The sequence below is a fragment of the Oryctolagus cuniculus genome, chromosome 18 (assembly GCF_964237555.1).
Source record: "Oryctolagus cuniculus chromosome 18, mOryCun1.1, whole genome shotgun sequence".
Lineage (NCBI taxonomy): Eukaryota > Metazoa > Chordata > Mammalia > Lagomorpha > Leporidae > Oryctolagus > Oryctolagus cuniculus.
Window position 1 is genome coordinate 39,364,446 of NC_091449.1, and position 13,939 is coordinate 39,378,384.

Here is a 13,939-nt window from a genome sequence, read left to right on the forward strand (position 1 = left end):
TGGCTCCTGGGGAGGCAGCCACGGGTCACTGGTTCTGACCCACTCAGAAGGTCTGGGCCCAGATCTGTGCCCACTGCGGGTCCATGCGGTTCAGTGAGGTCAGGCTGGGCGCTGCCTCCGAGGGCCGCTCTCCAAGACCCAATCTGTGCTGACAACAAAGTCGCTGTCTTCCTGCAGAATCGGCAGAACCGAAGCCTCCAAAAATGGCTGAAAATTCTGAAGAATTGGCAGAATTATCAGAACACTCAGAAGGTGGCTTGGCAGCTGAGGAGCTGTGGGGAACCTCTCTGCCCCTTGGGAGTTCATCACCCACATCTTTGTGGGTGCTGGGTCAACTCCAAGTCCGTTGGTGGCCCACGGTCCCTATCTCCAAGAACACAGACCTTGGCTCAGCCTCGTGTCTCCCATTCAAGGTCCCCGCTGGGAGACAACTGATGGCAGGCTTGGGCATGCCCTGGCCAAGGGAAGGGAGGCCATGGCTGAGATCCATGTTCCCTAAGCCCAGACCACCTCTGTCCCTGGGGATTGACCTGAGCCCTCCCAGGACAGCAGGCACCCAGGCCCCCATCCTGCAGCAGCCTCTGCCCCCAGCCTGCCCAGGGTGCCCTGTGCCTGGCTCACCAGAGCCCTTCCTTCCTGCAGCTGCGCCGCCGGATTTACAAGGGCGTCCCTGCCCAGGTGCGGGGGAAGGTGTGGGGCCTGCACCTCGGGGTGGACGCGGTGAAGGCGGAGAACCCCGGGGCCTATCAGGTAGGGCCCTGAGCTTGGGGCCAGAGATGCCCCATCCGAGCCAGGTGGGTCCAGAGCTTAGCGCATGGTTGGCATAGCCTGGGATGGGAAGAGGCCTCCTTTGGGCACTGTGTGCTCCTGTTCCTCTCTGGATGGTCCCTCTGGCCTTGTTCAGCATATTCCACTTGTGACTGCCCCTGTCCCCTCACCATGTCCTGGCAGTGCCCCCTTTGGGAGGTTGTATGCAGCTTGTCCTGGTCGGGCCCATGGCTTACACTGGTCCCCTGGAGCATAGTACTTCATGCCTGCTCATCAGCAGAGGGTGGTCCCAGGGGACCCCTCGGCAGGGCTCTGGATCTCATGGGTGACACGGGCACCATGGTCAGCTGACACCAGGGACCTCCCTGGTCAAGGACTCAGGGACCTGAGCCTCCTGGTCCCCAAACTCTCCTTCGGCCCCTGCTGGACCCTGTGTATGTGGACACTGAGATGGTGGAGGCGGGGGCTCTGTGCTGAGGCTGGCCCCACCCTCCTCCCGCCCTCCAGAAGCTGAAGGCACAGGGCCGGCTGCGGTCACAGTGGGTGCAGCAGATCGATGTGGCCGTGAGCAAGACCTTCAGGGGACACGTCATGTTCCGGGAGCGATTCGGAGTCAAGTGAGGCCATGGGCAGTTTGTGACTGAGGAGGGATTCTGTGGGAACCAATGCCGTGGAGAATTGGGAGTGTCCTAGGTGAGATGTGTGGTGCTAGCACAAGTGTGGGGTTCCTGGAAGTTTTGGGGCCCACAGTAGGTGCAGAGTGCCCCGTGAAGGATCAGCCAGCACTGGGCCTTGAGCAGCTGCTGGGTGCCAGGTGCTGGTTGGAGACCTGGGCAGGTGGGGCCATAACACAGGAAGCTCCAGAGGACAGGGACAGCAGCAGAGACAGCCCAGGGACAGGAGCCAGGACCCTGGAGGCCAGAGTGGCCTGGGGCCGGGACCAGCCCCTGAGTTCCACCGCAGGCCAATTGCTGAGGGTGACCTGGAGCTGGCTGTGGGCGTGTGGGGTGAGTGGGTAGGAAGGAGCCCTGGGCTGTGACCAGGGTGAGAGGTGTGCACGGCGCTGGCTGGGCTGCAGAGAAGGGGTGTGGATGCAGAGCTGAGCCCACGGCCTTCAGGAACCTCGCCAACCCTCCCTCCTCTCGTCCCCAGGCAGCAGGCCCTGTTTCACCTGCTCTTGGCCTACTCCGTTTATGACCCTGTGAGTATCTGCAAGGTGCAATCAGGGGGCTGGGGGTGAGGGGGCTGTGTGATGTCAGCTGGGTCTGCAAGGGGTGGGGCACAGAGACTGCTGCCCTGGGGTGCCCAGTTCCGGGAGCGAGAAATGACACTGGTCAGCCAGGTGGTGCGGCTCCATGGTGACTTTGGGCTCTTGCAGCAGGTGGGCTACAGCCCCGGCCTGAACCAGGTGGCCGCCCTGCTCCTCATCTTCTTAGACGAAGAAGATGCCTTCTGGGCCCTGGCACAGCTCATGGCCAACGACAGGCATGCAATGCAGGGTAGGTGCTGGCTGGACTAGCCCCCAGCAGCCAGGCTGCGAGCTGCCACCACGGTCGGCTCAACAGCTGCCCCCACATCTGGGTGTCCACAACCATCTCCCTTTGGAGAGTCTGAATGTGGGGCTGGGGGTCCCCCACACAGCCTGAGACCCTGGGTCTCCCCATCAGCCGGGGCCCCACAGCCTCTCCATGGCTGCCTCTGCATCCCGCACCACAGCCCTTGGGTGCGTCCTGGTCCAGGTGCCTGCTGGTCCTGCTGCTTTGCACCATGGCCGCCACCCGCCCTCACTCAACACAGCTGGAGGGTGCCCAGATGGTGGCCCTCCTTACGGGGTCCCCTGGAACTAATCGTTGTACCCAAGATTCGACCAGGCCCCCTACCAGCTGCTCACCCATTATTCTGGGTGCACTTCTGTTCAGTCCAGACTGGACCCCGGGGCCATCCACCTGTAGCCTTCTTCCACCTTCATCCTGTACCCCCACAGAGGGGGGATTCTACTGTCCATGCCAGAGCCTTCACATGCACCCCCCAGCCTGCACCCTCTATGCTGCCCCCTGACAGCCCCAAGGCTGCCTGCAGGCTCTGATTCCCCGAGGGGGGTCTGGGCCTCTCAGGGTTCTATAAAGCCGGGGAGCCCAAGCTCGCGCGTCTGCAGCAGCACCATGAGACCATCCTGAAGCTGGCGCTCCCCACACTCAAGAGCCACCTGGTGAGTGGTGTGGCCCCTGGCACCTCCAAGGGGGGGCTCTGGAGCAGGGTCTGAGCTGTCCCTGGCACCGGGGTGGAGCCAAGGCCTGACCAGGGGCCGTCTTGGTGGGAGGGGTCTGCAGCGGGCTCTACAGGGAGGACTCATTGTCCTTCTCCTGCTCACACCCAGCATCCCGGGGCACAGTCACCAGGGGCCAGCAGGTGTCGCCTGTGCCCACACACCCAGCACTGCGCTGGTTGAAGAGCCGCCCCTCCATTGGAGTATCGTCTCTGGGCAGGACTCGGACAGGCCCTGAGCCCCTCTCTCCCTTCCTGTAGGACAGCCAGGGTGTGGCCACCAGGACCTATATTCCCAAGTGGTTCAAAGGCTGCTTCACTGACGGGGTAAGGTGCCCAGGGACACCTGCACCCGGGAAGCTGTGCACACAGGGCCGGGTGGCAGGCCAGCGGTCATGTTGCCAGTCCTCCTCACCCCTTCTCCCCAGTGCACTGTGTCCCTGAGGGGCCTGCAACCCCCTGACAGGTGCCCCACATCCCCACTGAGACAAGTTCACCCCTTGAGCAGTGGCAGGACCTCAACTGGGGCCCCCTCACCAGGGTCTCACCCTGGGCAGGGGTACCTGTGCTGCCCTCTGCTCCCTGCTCAGCCTGCACGGCCGCATCCTCACACCCCTGCTGCCCCCACAGAGTCCCTTCCCAGTGACCCTCAGGTTCTGGGACATTTACATTCTGGAGGGCGAGCCCGTGCTGACGGCCATGTCCTACGTGGCTCTCAAGATCCACAAGCGTGAGTCCTCTGGGGCCATGGAGGGTGGGGTGCTGGGCTGGGGGTGGGGGATCCTGCTCAGCCCTGGAGCATGGACTGAGGGAGAGCAGGAGTGGCTGCCTGGGCCCCGTGCTTGAACCTGGTGTTAGTGTACCCCCAGGAACCCCCTCGCAAGGCCCTGCCCCTTGGCTGGGTGGACAGGGTACCTCACATGTGAGTCTCAGCCTTACCCCAGGTGGGGACTTTGCAGATCCAGTGGCTACCTAGGTGTGTGGACAGGGAGTGGAGAGTCCGTGGGTGCTGTTCCTGTCCTGGGCGCCTCCAAGCCAGACACCCCAACTGCCCCCCACCCCATGTAGGCCGCCTCCTGCAGCTGTCCCAGGACACCCTCAGTGCGTTCCTCCAGGACCAGCTGAGCCAGGCCTGGGCCCTGGATGAGCATGTCGTGGGGAGGCAGCTCCAGGCCTCCCAGTCGAAGCTCCGCAAGCTCCGCTGCCTGCTGCCTCCTCCAGGTGGGCCCCCGTGCATGCTCCCCATCCCCCCTGGGGAGTCAGGAGTGGGCGTGCCAGGTACCCAGGACCTGCCCTGGGCTTTCCTCCTGCATGTCATCTGCTCCAAGCGGCTTTCACACATCATGGCCGATGGAGCCTCAAGGTGGGTGCCCAAACCCGGGCGCCCGAATACCTGCCAGGCGTGTCCCTGTCATTGCCACAGCAGCCCCAGTGGTGTGTGTCAGGGCTCTTAGGTGACAGGTGGGTCAGGTGACAAAATGACCTCATGGGAGTTTGTTGAGACCATGTCTCTGGGACGACAGTGTCAGACACGGAGCCCAGAGCCAGCCTTGCCAAGGGGTCCATCCCAGCATCCTGGGTTCCCCTCACAGCTCCCCCCAGCCAGGTGCCCACACCTTTCCGTGGGCAGCAGCAGCCAGGTGTCCTCAGGACCAGGCCAGGGGCCAGGCAGTCCCTTGAGGGCCCCAGGGCCCCAGCTCCAGCCCAGCCCGGGCATCACTGGCCTCTGCGAGAAGCCGACCGCCTCTCCTTGCCTTTCAGCACTGCCAGAGGAGCTGCCCAGTGGTCCCCTTGGCTGGACGCTGGAGGCCGCGGAACCAGGGCCGCTCCCCACACCAGGGAGGCCCGAGGTGCTGGGTGATGAGGCCGCAGTGCATCGCCCTGCTGGTTCCACCCTGCCCCAGGAGCTCCGGGGTTCAGCACCCTGCAGTCAGGCTGTGGGAGGAGTCGAGTGCTCCATCCCCGAGGCCACGTGGGAGCCGGAGACATGGAAGACACAGGAGACCTCCCCAGAGCTTGGGGTCGCAGGCCTCCTGCTAGGGTCCCTGGAGTGTCTGGGTGCCGCCCCTGTCACTCCCACCGCCCACAACCCTGGGAAGCAGCAGAGCCTGTCAGCACCGGCGTCCCTGCCTGACCTGGTGGAGTACATGCTGGCTGCAGACTGCTGGCCCCCACAGCGCCATATCCTCCAGGCGCTCTTAGAGCCCGGCAAGCCCACCACGGCCTCCCTGGGAATCCGAGGACAGGCCCAGCCCTGTGGGTTCACGGACCATCCTAGCCCTCCCCCGACGAAAGTGCTACAAGTTTCCATGCTGGAAGACTGGGAATATGAAGAGGACTCCCCTGACGCCTGGGCCTCCAGCCTCTCCCTGGGCTCCTCCGAGTTCTCCCGCCCTGCGCAGCGAGCAGGGGACCAGCAAGGGCTGTCGGGCTGGGGCTCCCTCCCTGACCTGGTGGTCTACATGCTGGCCGCAGACCGCTGGCCTCCGGATAGCAACATCCTGCAGGCACTCTTAGACCCCTGCAAGGCCACTCTGGTTCCCCTCTGGACCAAGGGCCTGGGGGAGCCCCGAGACACTGTCTCCACTCCAGGGAGCTTTGATGCAGAAAACTCCTGCTGCGGGCCCTTCTCGAGCGATGAGGAGTGGGGTGACGAGGAGGGCTCCCTGGAGCCCTGGGAGCCAGACCTGTCCCTCGGGGCATCAGAGCCTCTGTGCTCAGCCCACATCTCAGGGGATGACCTCCGCATGGCACAAGGAGCTGGCTTTCCTAAGCCTAGGGAGTCCTTGCCAGCTGGAGACCCTGGAACCCCAGAGAACAAAACCAAGTAGAACTGTGAGCCCCGCCCCTTCTGCCCTGGCCCCTGTTACACCAGCCCCATCTGTGTCCCGCAACTGAGACACGCCCGAGGACCCCTGCCCTGTGGCCCCTGCAGACCATGCACTCAGGCAGTGGTGGGTGGAGCATCCCTAGGGCCAGGCCCATGGTGGGTTCACAACCCCGAGTGCTGGCAGAGCCTGGTGGCTCCTCCATGGTGAGGCTGTCACACTGAGGCCATGCAGGGAAATATGGGACCACCTCAACACCCTGCAAGTCAATGGACCCTGCCTACACCATGTCCATCTTATTGACAGTGGTCCTTAACAGCTCGGGTCCCTGATCCTTAGCAGCCTCCCTGGCCTCACCTGGGTCCAAAGTCAGGGTCCCATGTATGCTTTGTGCCCCCTACCCAGTAGCTGAGGTCAGGAGGAATCTATCCTGTCCATTGTTTCTGTCCACTGGGCCGGCCTTGCATCTGGCACCCATCTCTCCTCTTAGAACGTTCTCTGACTCCCTGGGGTCTGGGCATGCACTGAATCACCAATTTGGTGGCCTGTGGTGGCAGCGAGACTGTGAGGCCAACACATTGTGGAGATGGCGAAAGCAGAGGTGCTGGTTTCCCTCAAACTCGTAGGAGTGACCCAGGGTTCCCCCTGCCCTTGCTGATGGAAATAGAATAAAGAGTTTGTTTCTGAAGCGTTTGGTCCATTCTTGTGGCCCTCAAGTCCTGTCTGCAGAGGTTCCTAATGGACTTCGTGCAAGACAACAGATACTGCAGGCCCCAATCTCAGCCAGAGGCCTGTTTCCCTGCCATCCAGTGACACCTGAGGGTCCCCATGTCCCATGACATTGTGCACAGCATTGTGTGAGGTGTGAGGTCACCTCAGGCCCCCATCCTGGTCTGGTGAGGTCCAGCGTTCCTTCCCCTCCGTGGGTCCATCTCCTCCCTGCCTTTCTAACCCCTCCTCCATGAATCCTGTCCTCCAGACCTGAAACTGGGACTGGCCAGAGAGGCCTTCAGAGAACACAGACCTAGGACCAGTAGGTCAGTCTCCTGAGAAAGTCAAGGAGCATTGGCGTCCCCTCTGGGTGGCCCTGGACATCGACCCTGGGGGCTAAGTGCAGACACCTGCTGCGCAGCCAGGTGGGCACTCTCCTGTTGGGGTCAGCCTCCATTCTTCGGCAGCCTCATCTGGGGCACGGGCGTGCTCTTGAGACAGGGAACAGGGTAAGGGCACACGTTCGTGCTCTAGGAATGAGCCGGGGGACCATCCCCTGGGTGGGCTCCCTGCCTGGGCTCCGGCTGCCCACTGGCCCTTGACCTCCCAACTTCACCAGCTCCTTCTTCAACTCTCTGCCTCACAAAAGGGAGCTGAACCCAGCTCACCTTAAGGCCACAGCGCCACCCTGGTGGTTCAGGTTCACTCCTAAGTGTGTGTCTGGAAGTACAGGGACCTTCCAGGATCCAGGTGTGGGAAAGGCTGGACTACATGTGTAACTCCAACCTGGACTTGGGCTCATGTCACTGGGTGTCCTACAAAGGGCTCAGGGCCACAAGTGCTCACTTGTGCTCTCTGGAGATGAAAGCAGAGGCCAACATGGCCCTGTGTGGGAAGCCAGCTTTCTTGTCTATATTACCATATTAGGGTAGGCCATGATTGAGGGCAAGGGTCAGTCCAGTTCCCAATGCCCATGGCCCTGTCATCGCTGTTCCCTCAGAGCACACCCTGGACTGCACCTATTTCATCTGCTCCCTGCCTGGGGAATGGGGGAGCCAGATGGCTGCATCCAGGGTGGGCAGAGGGCGTGGGGAGCCTGCTCCAGGAGCAGCTGCTCTCCCAGCCCTGTGTGAGCCCTGGGATCCTGAGCAGCAGCACTGCAGTGAGGAGGGAGCAGGCGGCTCCTGGTCTTGTTGGATGCTCAGGAGGACTTGTTGGCAGCAGCGAGCACCTGAAGCCCTGCTGGTCCCCGTGCCCTGACTCCTTCTCCCCCTGGCCCTCACTGTCCATGTGGTCAGCAGTCCCGATCCCCAGATGATCCCCTGCCCCTGCTGTGACTCCTGTGTGCGGCACAGCGCAGGGCCACCCCCTCCCCTGGAATGGAGGCTTCTTGCAGCCAGCCCCTGCCTGTACCCCTTCATGCCCAATCCTGGTCCCTGACACAGGGTTCTTCTGTCCTGGGTGGGGGATCAGGCCCTGGGCCTGCTGGTGGATGCTCTGCCTCCAGGGCCCCTCCCTGGCCGCTTGCTGGAAAGCTGGTGTGCATCATGGAAGCAGCAGCGATTAGTCCTCACGGGAATAGATTCTGGGTAGATCTACAGACAGCTGAGGATACGGGTGTGGTCATGGATACACAACTGTGGATCTGGACGGGAATACAGATATACGTGTGTGTACAAACACAGATATACAGAGAGACAGAGATTTAGATACAGAAATGGATACAGATATACAGGTAGACAAAGGTGTATAGATAGAGAGATTCAGCTTAGATAGAGACACACACACACACATGTGGATACAGACACAGCCACAGCGACAGGTACAGGTACAGGTACAGAGATTTCTTTTTTTTTTATTTATTTAATGAGCATAAATTTCCAAAGTACAGCTTCTGGACCACAATAGCCTCCTCCCCCCACCCCCGTGTCTTCCCTCCCATCCACAACGCTCCCCTCTCCCACTCCCTTTCCCCTTCCCCTTCACATCAGAATTAATTTTCAATTATCTTTATATACAGAAGATCAATTTAGCGTATGTTAAGTAAAGATTACCACATTTTGCTCCCACACAGAAACATAAAGTGCAAAATACTATTTGAGTACTAGTTATAGCATTAATTAAACACCTAAGAGTAATTGTGTATTAATTACAGAGCTCAACCAATAGTTTTAAGTAGAATATAAAATGCATCTTTTGCATTGTTGTGGCTTCCCCCCGACCTCCCTCCCTCCCGTGGCCCTCCCCTCACCCACTTCCTCTCCCCTCCCCCCCCTTCATCACGTTTCATTTTCGGTTACCTTCATATACCGAAGATCAATTTAGTATATACTAAGCAGGGATTTCAACAGGTTGCACTCACACAACCGAACCAGGTATAGGGTATTGTTCGACTAGTAGTGTTGTATTTGAGTTTCATAGATAAACATATTAAGGACAGAGATCCTGAGAGGGGAGCATGAACCCAGTGACTCCCGTTGTTGATTTAACAATTGGCACTCTTATTTATGACGTCAGCAATCACCCGAGACTCTTGCTATGAGCTGTCTAGGCTATGGAAGCCCCTTGAGTTCACCAACTCTGAATTTGTTTAGTCAAGGCCATATCACAGTGGAGGTTCCTTCCTCCCTTCAGAGAAAGGCACCTCTCTCCTTGATGGCCTGATCCTTCTGCTGGAGTGTTGTTCACCAGGATCCTTCATTTAGATTGTTTTTTGCCACCATGTCATGGCTTTCCATGCCTGCGAGACTCTCATGGACCTTTTAGTCAGATCCGAATGTCCCAAGGGTTGATTCTGAGGCAGGAGTGCTGTTTTGGGCATTTGCCATTCTATGAGTCTGCTGTGTGACCTGCTTCCCCCGCAGGATCATTCTCAACCCTTTTGATTCTATCTTTCATTATTTGCTTACACTGGTCTTATTTGTGTAATCTCTTCGACACTTACCCTGTCTTTTGGATCAGTTGTGTATTTATATTTGTCTCTTTACCAAGTGTGCTGGCATTGGTACCTGCCTCCTTGGTAAGATTGAGTTGAAATCCCCTGGCACATTTCCAGATCCACCATTGGAGGTAGGTCTGAGTGAGTATGTGCCGTCCTATATATCTCCTCCCTCTCTTATTCCCACTCCCATGTTCCACAGAGATCAATTTTCTGTGAATTTTTAAACGCTTAAGAATGGTTGTGCATTGATTACAGAGTTCAACCAGTGGTCTTGTGTAGAGCATACCGAGCAACAACAACAACAACAACAAAAATACTAAAGGAACAAAATAGTAAGTTTTTCCTCAACAGTCTAGACAAGGGCTGCTCATGTCATTGTCTCTCATAGTGTCCATTTCACTTCAATGGGTATCATTTTAGGTGCTCGTTTAGTTGCCATCGATCAGGGAGAACATGTGATATTTATCCCTTTTGGACTGGCTTATTTCACTCAGCATGATGTTTTCCAGCTTCCTCCATTTTGTTGTGAATGCCCGGATTTCGTTGTTTTTTACTGCTGTATAGTGTTCCATAGAGTACATATCCCATAGTTTCTTTATCCAGTCATCCGTTGATGGACATTTAGGTTGATTCCATGTCTTAGCTATTGTGAATTGAGCTGCAACAAATATTGAGGTGCAAATGGCTTTTTTCACCCCTTTAATTCCATTTGGGTATATTCCAAGGAGTGGGATGGCTGGGTCCTGTGGTAGTGCTATGTTCAGGTTTCTGAGAACTCTCCAGACTGTCTTCCATAGTGGCTTTACCAGCTTGCATTCCCACCAACAGTGGATTAGTGTCCCCTTTTCTCCACATCCTCGCCAGCATCTGTTGTTGGTTGATTTCTGTATGTAAGCCAATCTAACCGGAGTGAGGTGGTATCTCATTGTGGTTTTGATCTGCATTTCCCTGATGGCTAGGGATCCTGAGCATTTTTTCATGTGCCTGTTGGCCATTTGGATTTCCTCTTTTGAAAAATGCCTGTTAAGGTCCTTGGCCCATTTTTTTATTGGGTTGTTTGTTTTGATTCTGTGGTGTTTTTTGATCATTGTGTAGATTCTAGTTGTTAATCCTTTATCTGTTGTGTAGTTTGCAAATAACATCTCCCATTCTGTTGGTTGCCTCTTCGCTTTCCTGACTGTTTCCTTTGCTGTTAAGAAACTCTTCAATTTTAGGTAATCCCATTTGTTTATTTTATCTTTGATTATCCGTGCCTGTGGGGTCTTCTCCAGGAATTCTTCGCCTATTCCGATATCTTGGAGGGTTTCCCCTATGCTCTCAATTAGTTTCATGGTGTCGTGGCGCAACTCTAGTTCTTTGATCCATGTTGAGTGGATTTTTGTATAAGGTGTAAGGTAGGGGTCTTGCTTCATACTGCGGCATGTGGACATCCAGTTTTCCCAGCACCATTTGTTGAAGAGGCTGTCCTTGTTCCAGGGGTTGGTTTTAGGTCCTTTGTCAAATATGAGTTGGTTATAGATGTTTGGATTGATCTCCGGTGTTTCTATTCTGTTCCATTGGTCTATCCATCTGTTTTTGTACCAGTACCAGGCTGTTTTGATTATAACTGCCCTGTAGTATGCTTTGAAGTCTGGAATTGTGATGCCTCCGGCCTTGTTTTTATTGTAAAGGATTGCTTTAGCTATTCTGGGTCTCCTGTTTCTCCATATGAATTTCAGCATCGTTTTTTCTAGGTCTTTGAAGAATGACTTTGGTATTTTGATTGGTATTGCATTGAACTTGTAAATTGCTTTTGGGAGAATGGACATTTTGATGATATTGATTCTTCCAATCCATGAGCATGGTAGGTTTTTCCATTTTTTTGTGTCGTCTTCTATTTCTTTCTTTAGTGTTTTGTAATTTTCATCATAGAGGTCTTTGACCTCCTTGGTTAAATTTATTCCAAGGTACTTTATTGTTTTTGTGGCTATTGTGAATGGGATTGATCTTAGTAGTTCTTCCTCGGCCCTGGCATTGTCTGTGTATACAAAGGCTGTTGATTTCTGAGCGTTGACTTTGTATCCTGCTACTTTACCAAACTCTTCTATGAGTTTCAGTAGCCTCTTATAGGAGTTTATTGGGTCCTCTATATATAGTATCATGTCATCTGCAAACAGGGATAGTTTGACTTCCTCCTTTCCCATTTGTATCCCTTTAATTTCTTTTTCTTGCCTGATGGCTCTGGCTAAGACTTCTAGGACTATATTGAATAGCAATGGTGAGAGTGGGCATCCCTGTCTGGTGCCAGTTCTCAATGGAAATGCCTCCAACTTTTCCCCATTCAATATGATGCTGGCCTTTGGTTTATCATAGATTGCCTTAATTGTGTTGAGGAATGTTCCTTCTAACCCCAATTTGCTTAGGGTTTTCATCATGAAGGGGTGTTGTATTTTGTCAAATGCTTTCTCTGCATCTATTGAGATAACCATATGATTTTTGTTTCTCAATTTGTTAATGTGCTGGATTACGTTGATTGACTTTCGAATATTGAACCATCCCTGCATACCAGGGATAAATCCCACTTGGTCCGGGTGAATGATCTTCCTGATGTGTAGTTGGATTCGGTTTGCCAGAATTTTATTGCGTATTTTTGCATCTATGTTCATCAGGGAGATAGGTCTGTAGTTTTCTTCTCTGTTGTGTCTTTTCTGGGCTTAGGAATTAAGGTGATATTGGCTTCGTAGAAGGAATTTGGGAGGATTCCCTCTCTTTCAATCGTTTGAAATAATTTGAGAAGAACTGGGGTTAGTTGTTCTCTAAATGCCTGGTAAAATTCGGCAGTGAAGCCATCCGGTCCTGGGCTCTTCTTTTTTGGTAGTGCGTTTATTACTGATTCAATTTCTTCCATGGTTATGGGTCTGTTTAGATTTTCTATATCTTCACGGCTCAGTTTAGGAAGGTTGCATTTGTCCAGGAATCTATCCATTTCTTCCAGGTTCCCCAATTTGTTAGCATACATCTCTTTGTAGTAGTTTCTGATGATTCTTTTTATTTCTATTGTGTCAGTTGTTACATTTCCATTACTATCTTTGATTTTACAGATTTGGGTCTTCTCTCTCCTTTTTTTGGTTAGTTGGGCCAATGGTGTGTCAATTTTGTTTATTTTTTCAAAGAACCAGCTCCTGGTTTTGTTGATCTTTTGTATTGTTTTTTTGGTTTCAATTCTGTTTATTTCTTCTCTGATCTTTAGTATTTCTTTCCTCCTTTTGGATTTGGGCTTGATTTGCTGCTGTTTTTCTAGTTCCTTGAGGTGCATGGAGAGTTCATTTGTTTGGTTCCTTTCCAGCTTCTTGATGTAGGCACTAATTGCTATAAACTTTCCTCTTAGCGCTGCTTTTGCTGTGTCCCACAGGTTTTGATAGGTTGTGTTATCATTTTCATTTGTTTCTAGAAATCTTTTGATTTCTCTTTTAATTTCTTCGATGACCCACTGTTCATTTAGGATCATGTTGTCCATTCTCCATATATTTGCATATGGTGTAGAGATTCTTGGGTTGTTGATTTCAAGTTTCACTGCACTATGGTCTGAGAAGCTGCATGGTATGGTTTCAATTTTTTTGAACTTGTTGAGGCTCCCTTTATGGCCTAGTATATGGTCAATCCTAGAGAATGTTCCATGTACTGGGGAGAAATACGTGAACTCTGTGTCTGTGGGGTGGAGGGTTCTGAAGATATCTATTAGGTCTATTTGGTCTATGGCGTCAATTAGCTCAGTTGTTTCCTTGTTGAATTTCTGTCTGGTTGATCTGTCCATTGGTGAGAGTGGGGTGTTGAAGTCCCCTGCTACTATTGTATTTGAGTCTATATCTCCCTTTAAATCCTTTAGTAATTCTTTCAGGTAGCCAGGCGCCCTGTAATTAGGTGCGTATACATTTATAATAGTAATGTCTTCCTGTTGGATAGATCCTTTAATCATTATATAGTGCCCTTCTCTGTCTCTTTCAATAGTTTTTATGTTAAAGTCTATTTTGTCTGATATTAGGATGGCCACACCAGCTCTTTTTTGATTTCCATTAGCTTGGAGTATCTTTTTCCATCCTTTCACTTTCAGTCTGCGTGCATCTTTGCTGATGAGGTGTGTCTCCTGAAGGCAGCATATAGTTGGATCCTCTTGTTTTATCCAATCCGCTAGTCTGTGCCTCTTTGTCGTGGAATTAAGACCATTCACATTCAATGTGATTACTGTTAAGTACTGTCTTTTTCCCTTCATGTTTCCTGAAACGAGCTGTTTATGTATTTTGAACTTTATTTGTGGGTTATTCTACATTCGCTTTTTTTTTTTTTGCAGTGAAGTTCTTGTTTTTGTATTTCTGTGTGCAGCACGTCTTTGAGCAAGTGTTGTAGGGTTGGACGCGTGGATGCAAATTCTTTCAGTTTCTGTTTGTCG

General features: G+C 53.4%; 2 protein-coding genes across 2 annotated transcripts in view; both read left to right on the forward strand.

Moving 5' to 3' along the window:
- Window positions 1-644: 644 nt before the first annotated feature.
- LOC138846675 (USP6 N-terminal-like protein) lies at window positions 645-3,549 on the forward strand. The gene is made up of 4 exons (XM_070063149.1): window positions 645-1,385; window positions 1,921-1,969; window positions 2,147-2,267; window positions 2,883-3,549. Exons 1-4 carry the CDS (start codon window positions 1,360-1,362, stop codon window positions 3,029-3,031), a joined length of 345 nt encoding a protein of 114 aa, XP_069919250.1. The 5' UTR covers window positions 645-1,359; the 3' UTR covers window positions 3,032-3,549.
- LOC138846674 (uncharacterized) overlaps window positions 3,549-13,939 on the forward strand; it is a 36,537-nt gene continuing 26,146 nt past the window's right edge. The window contains exons 1-3 of the mRNA XM_070063148.1: window positions 3,549-3,763; window positions 4,102-4,254; window positions 4,795-5,914. Coding sequence (XP_069919249.1) covers window positions 3,733-3,763; window positions 4,102-4,254; window positions 4,795-5,864 — 1,254 coding nt within the window. The 5' untranslated portion in view covers window positions 3,549-3,732 and the 3' untranslated portion in view covers window positions 5,865-5,914. The remainder of the gene's footprint in view (window positions 3,764-4,101; window positions 4,255-4,794; window positions 5,915-13,939) is intronic.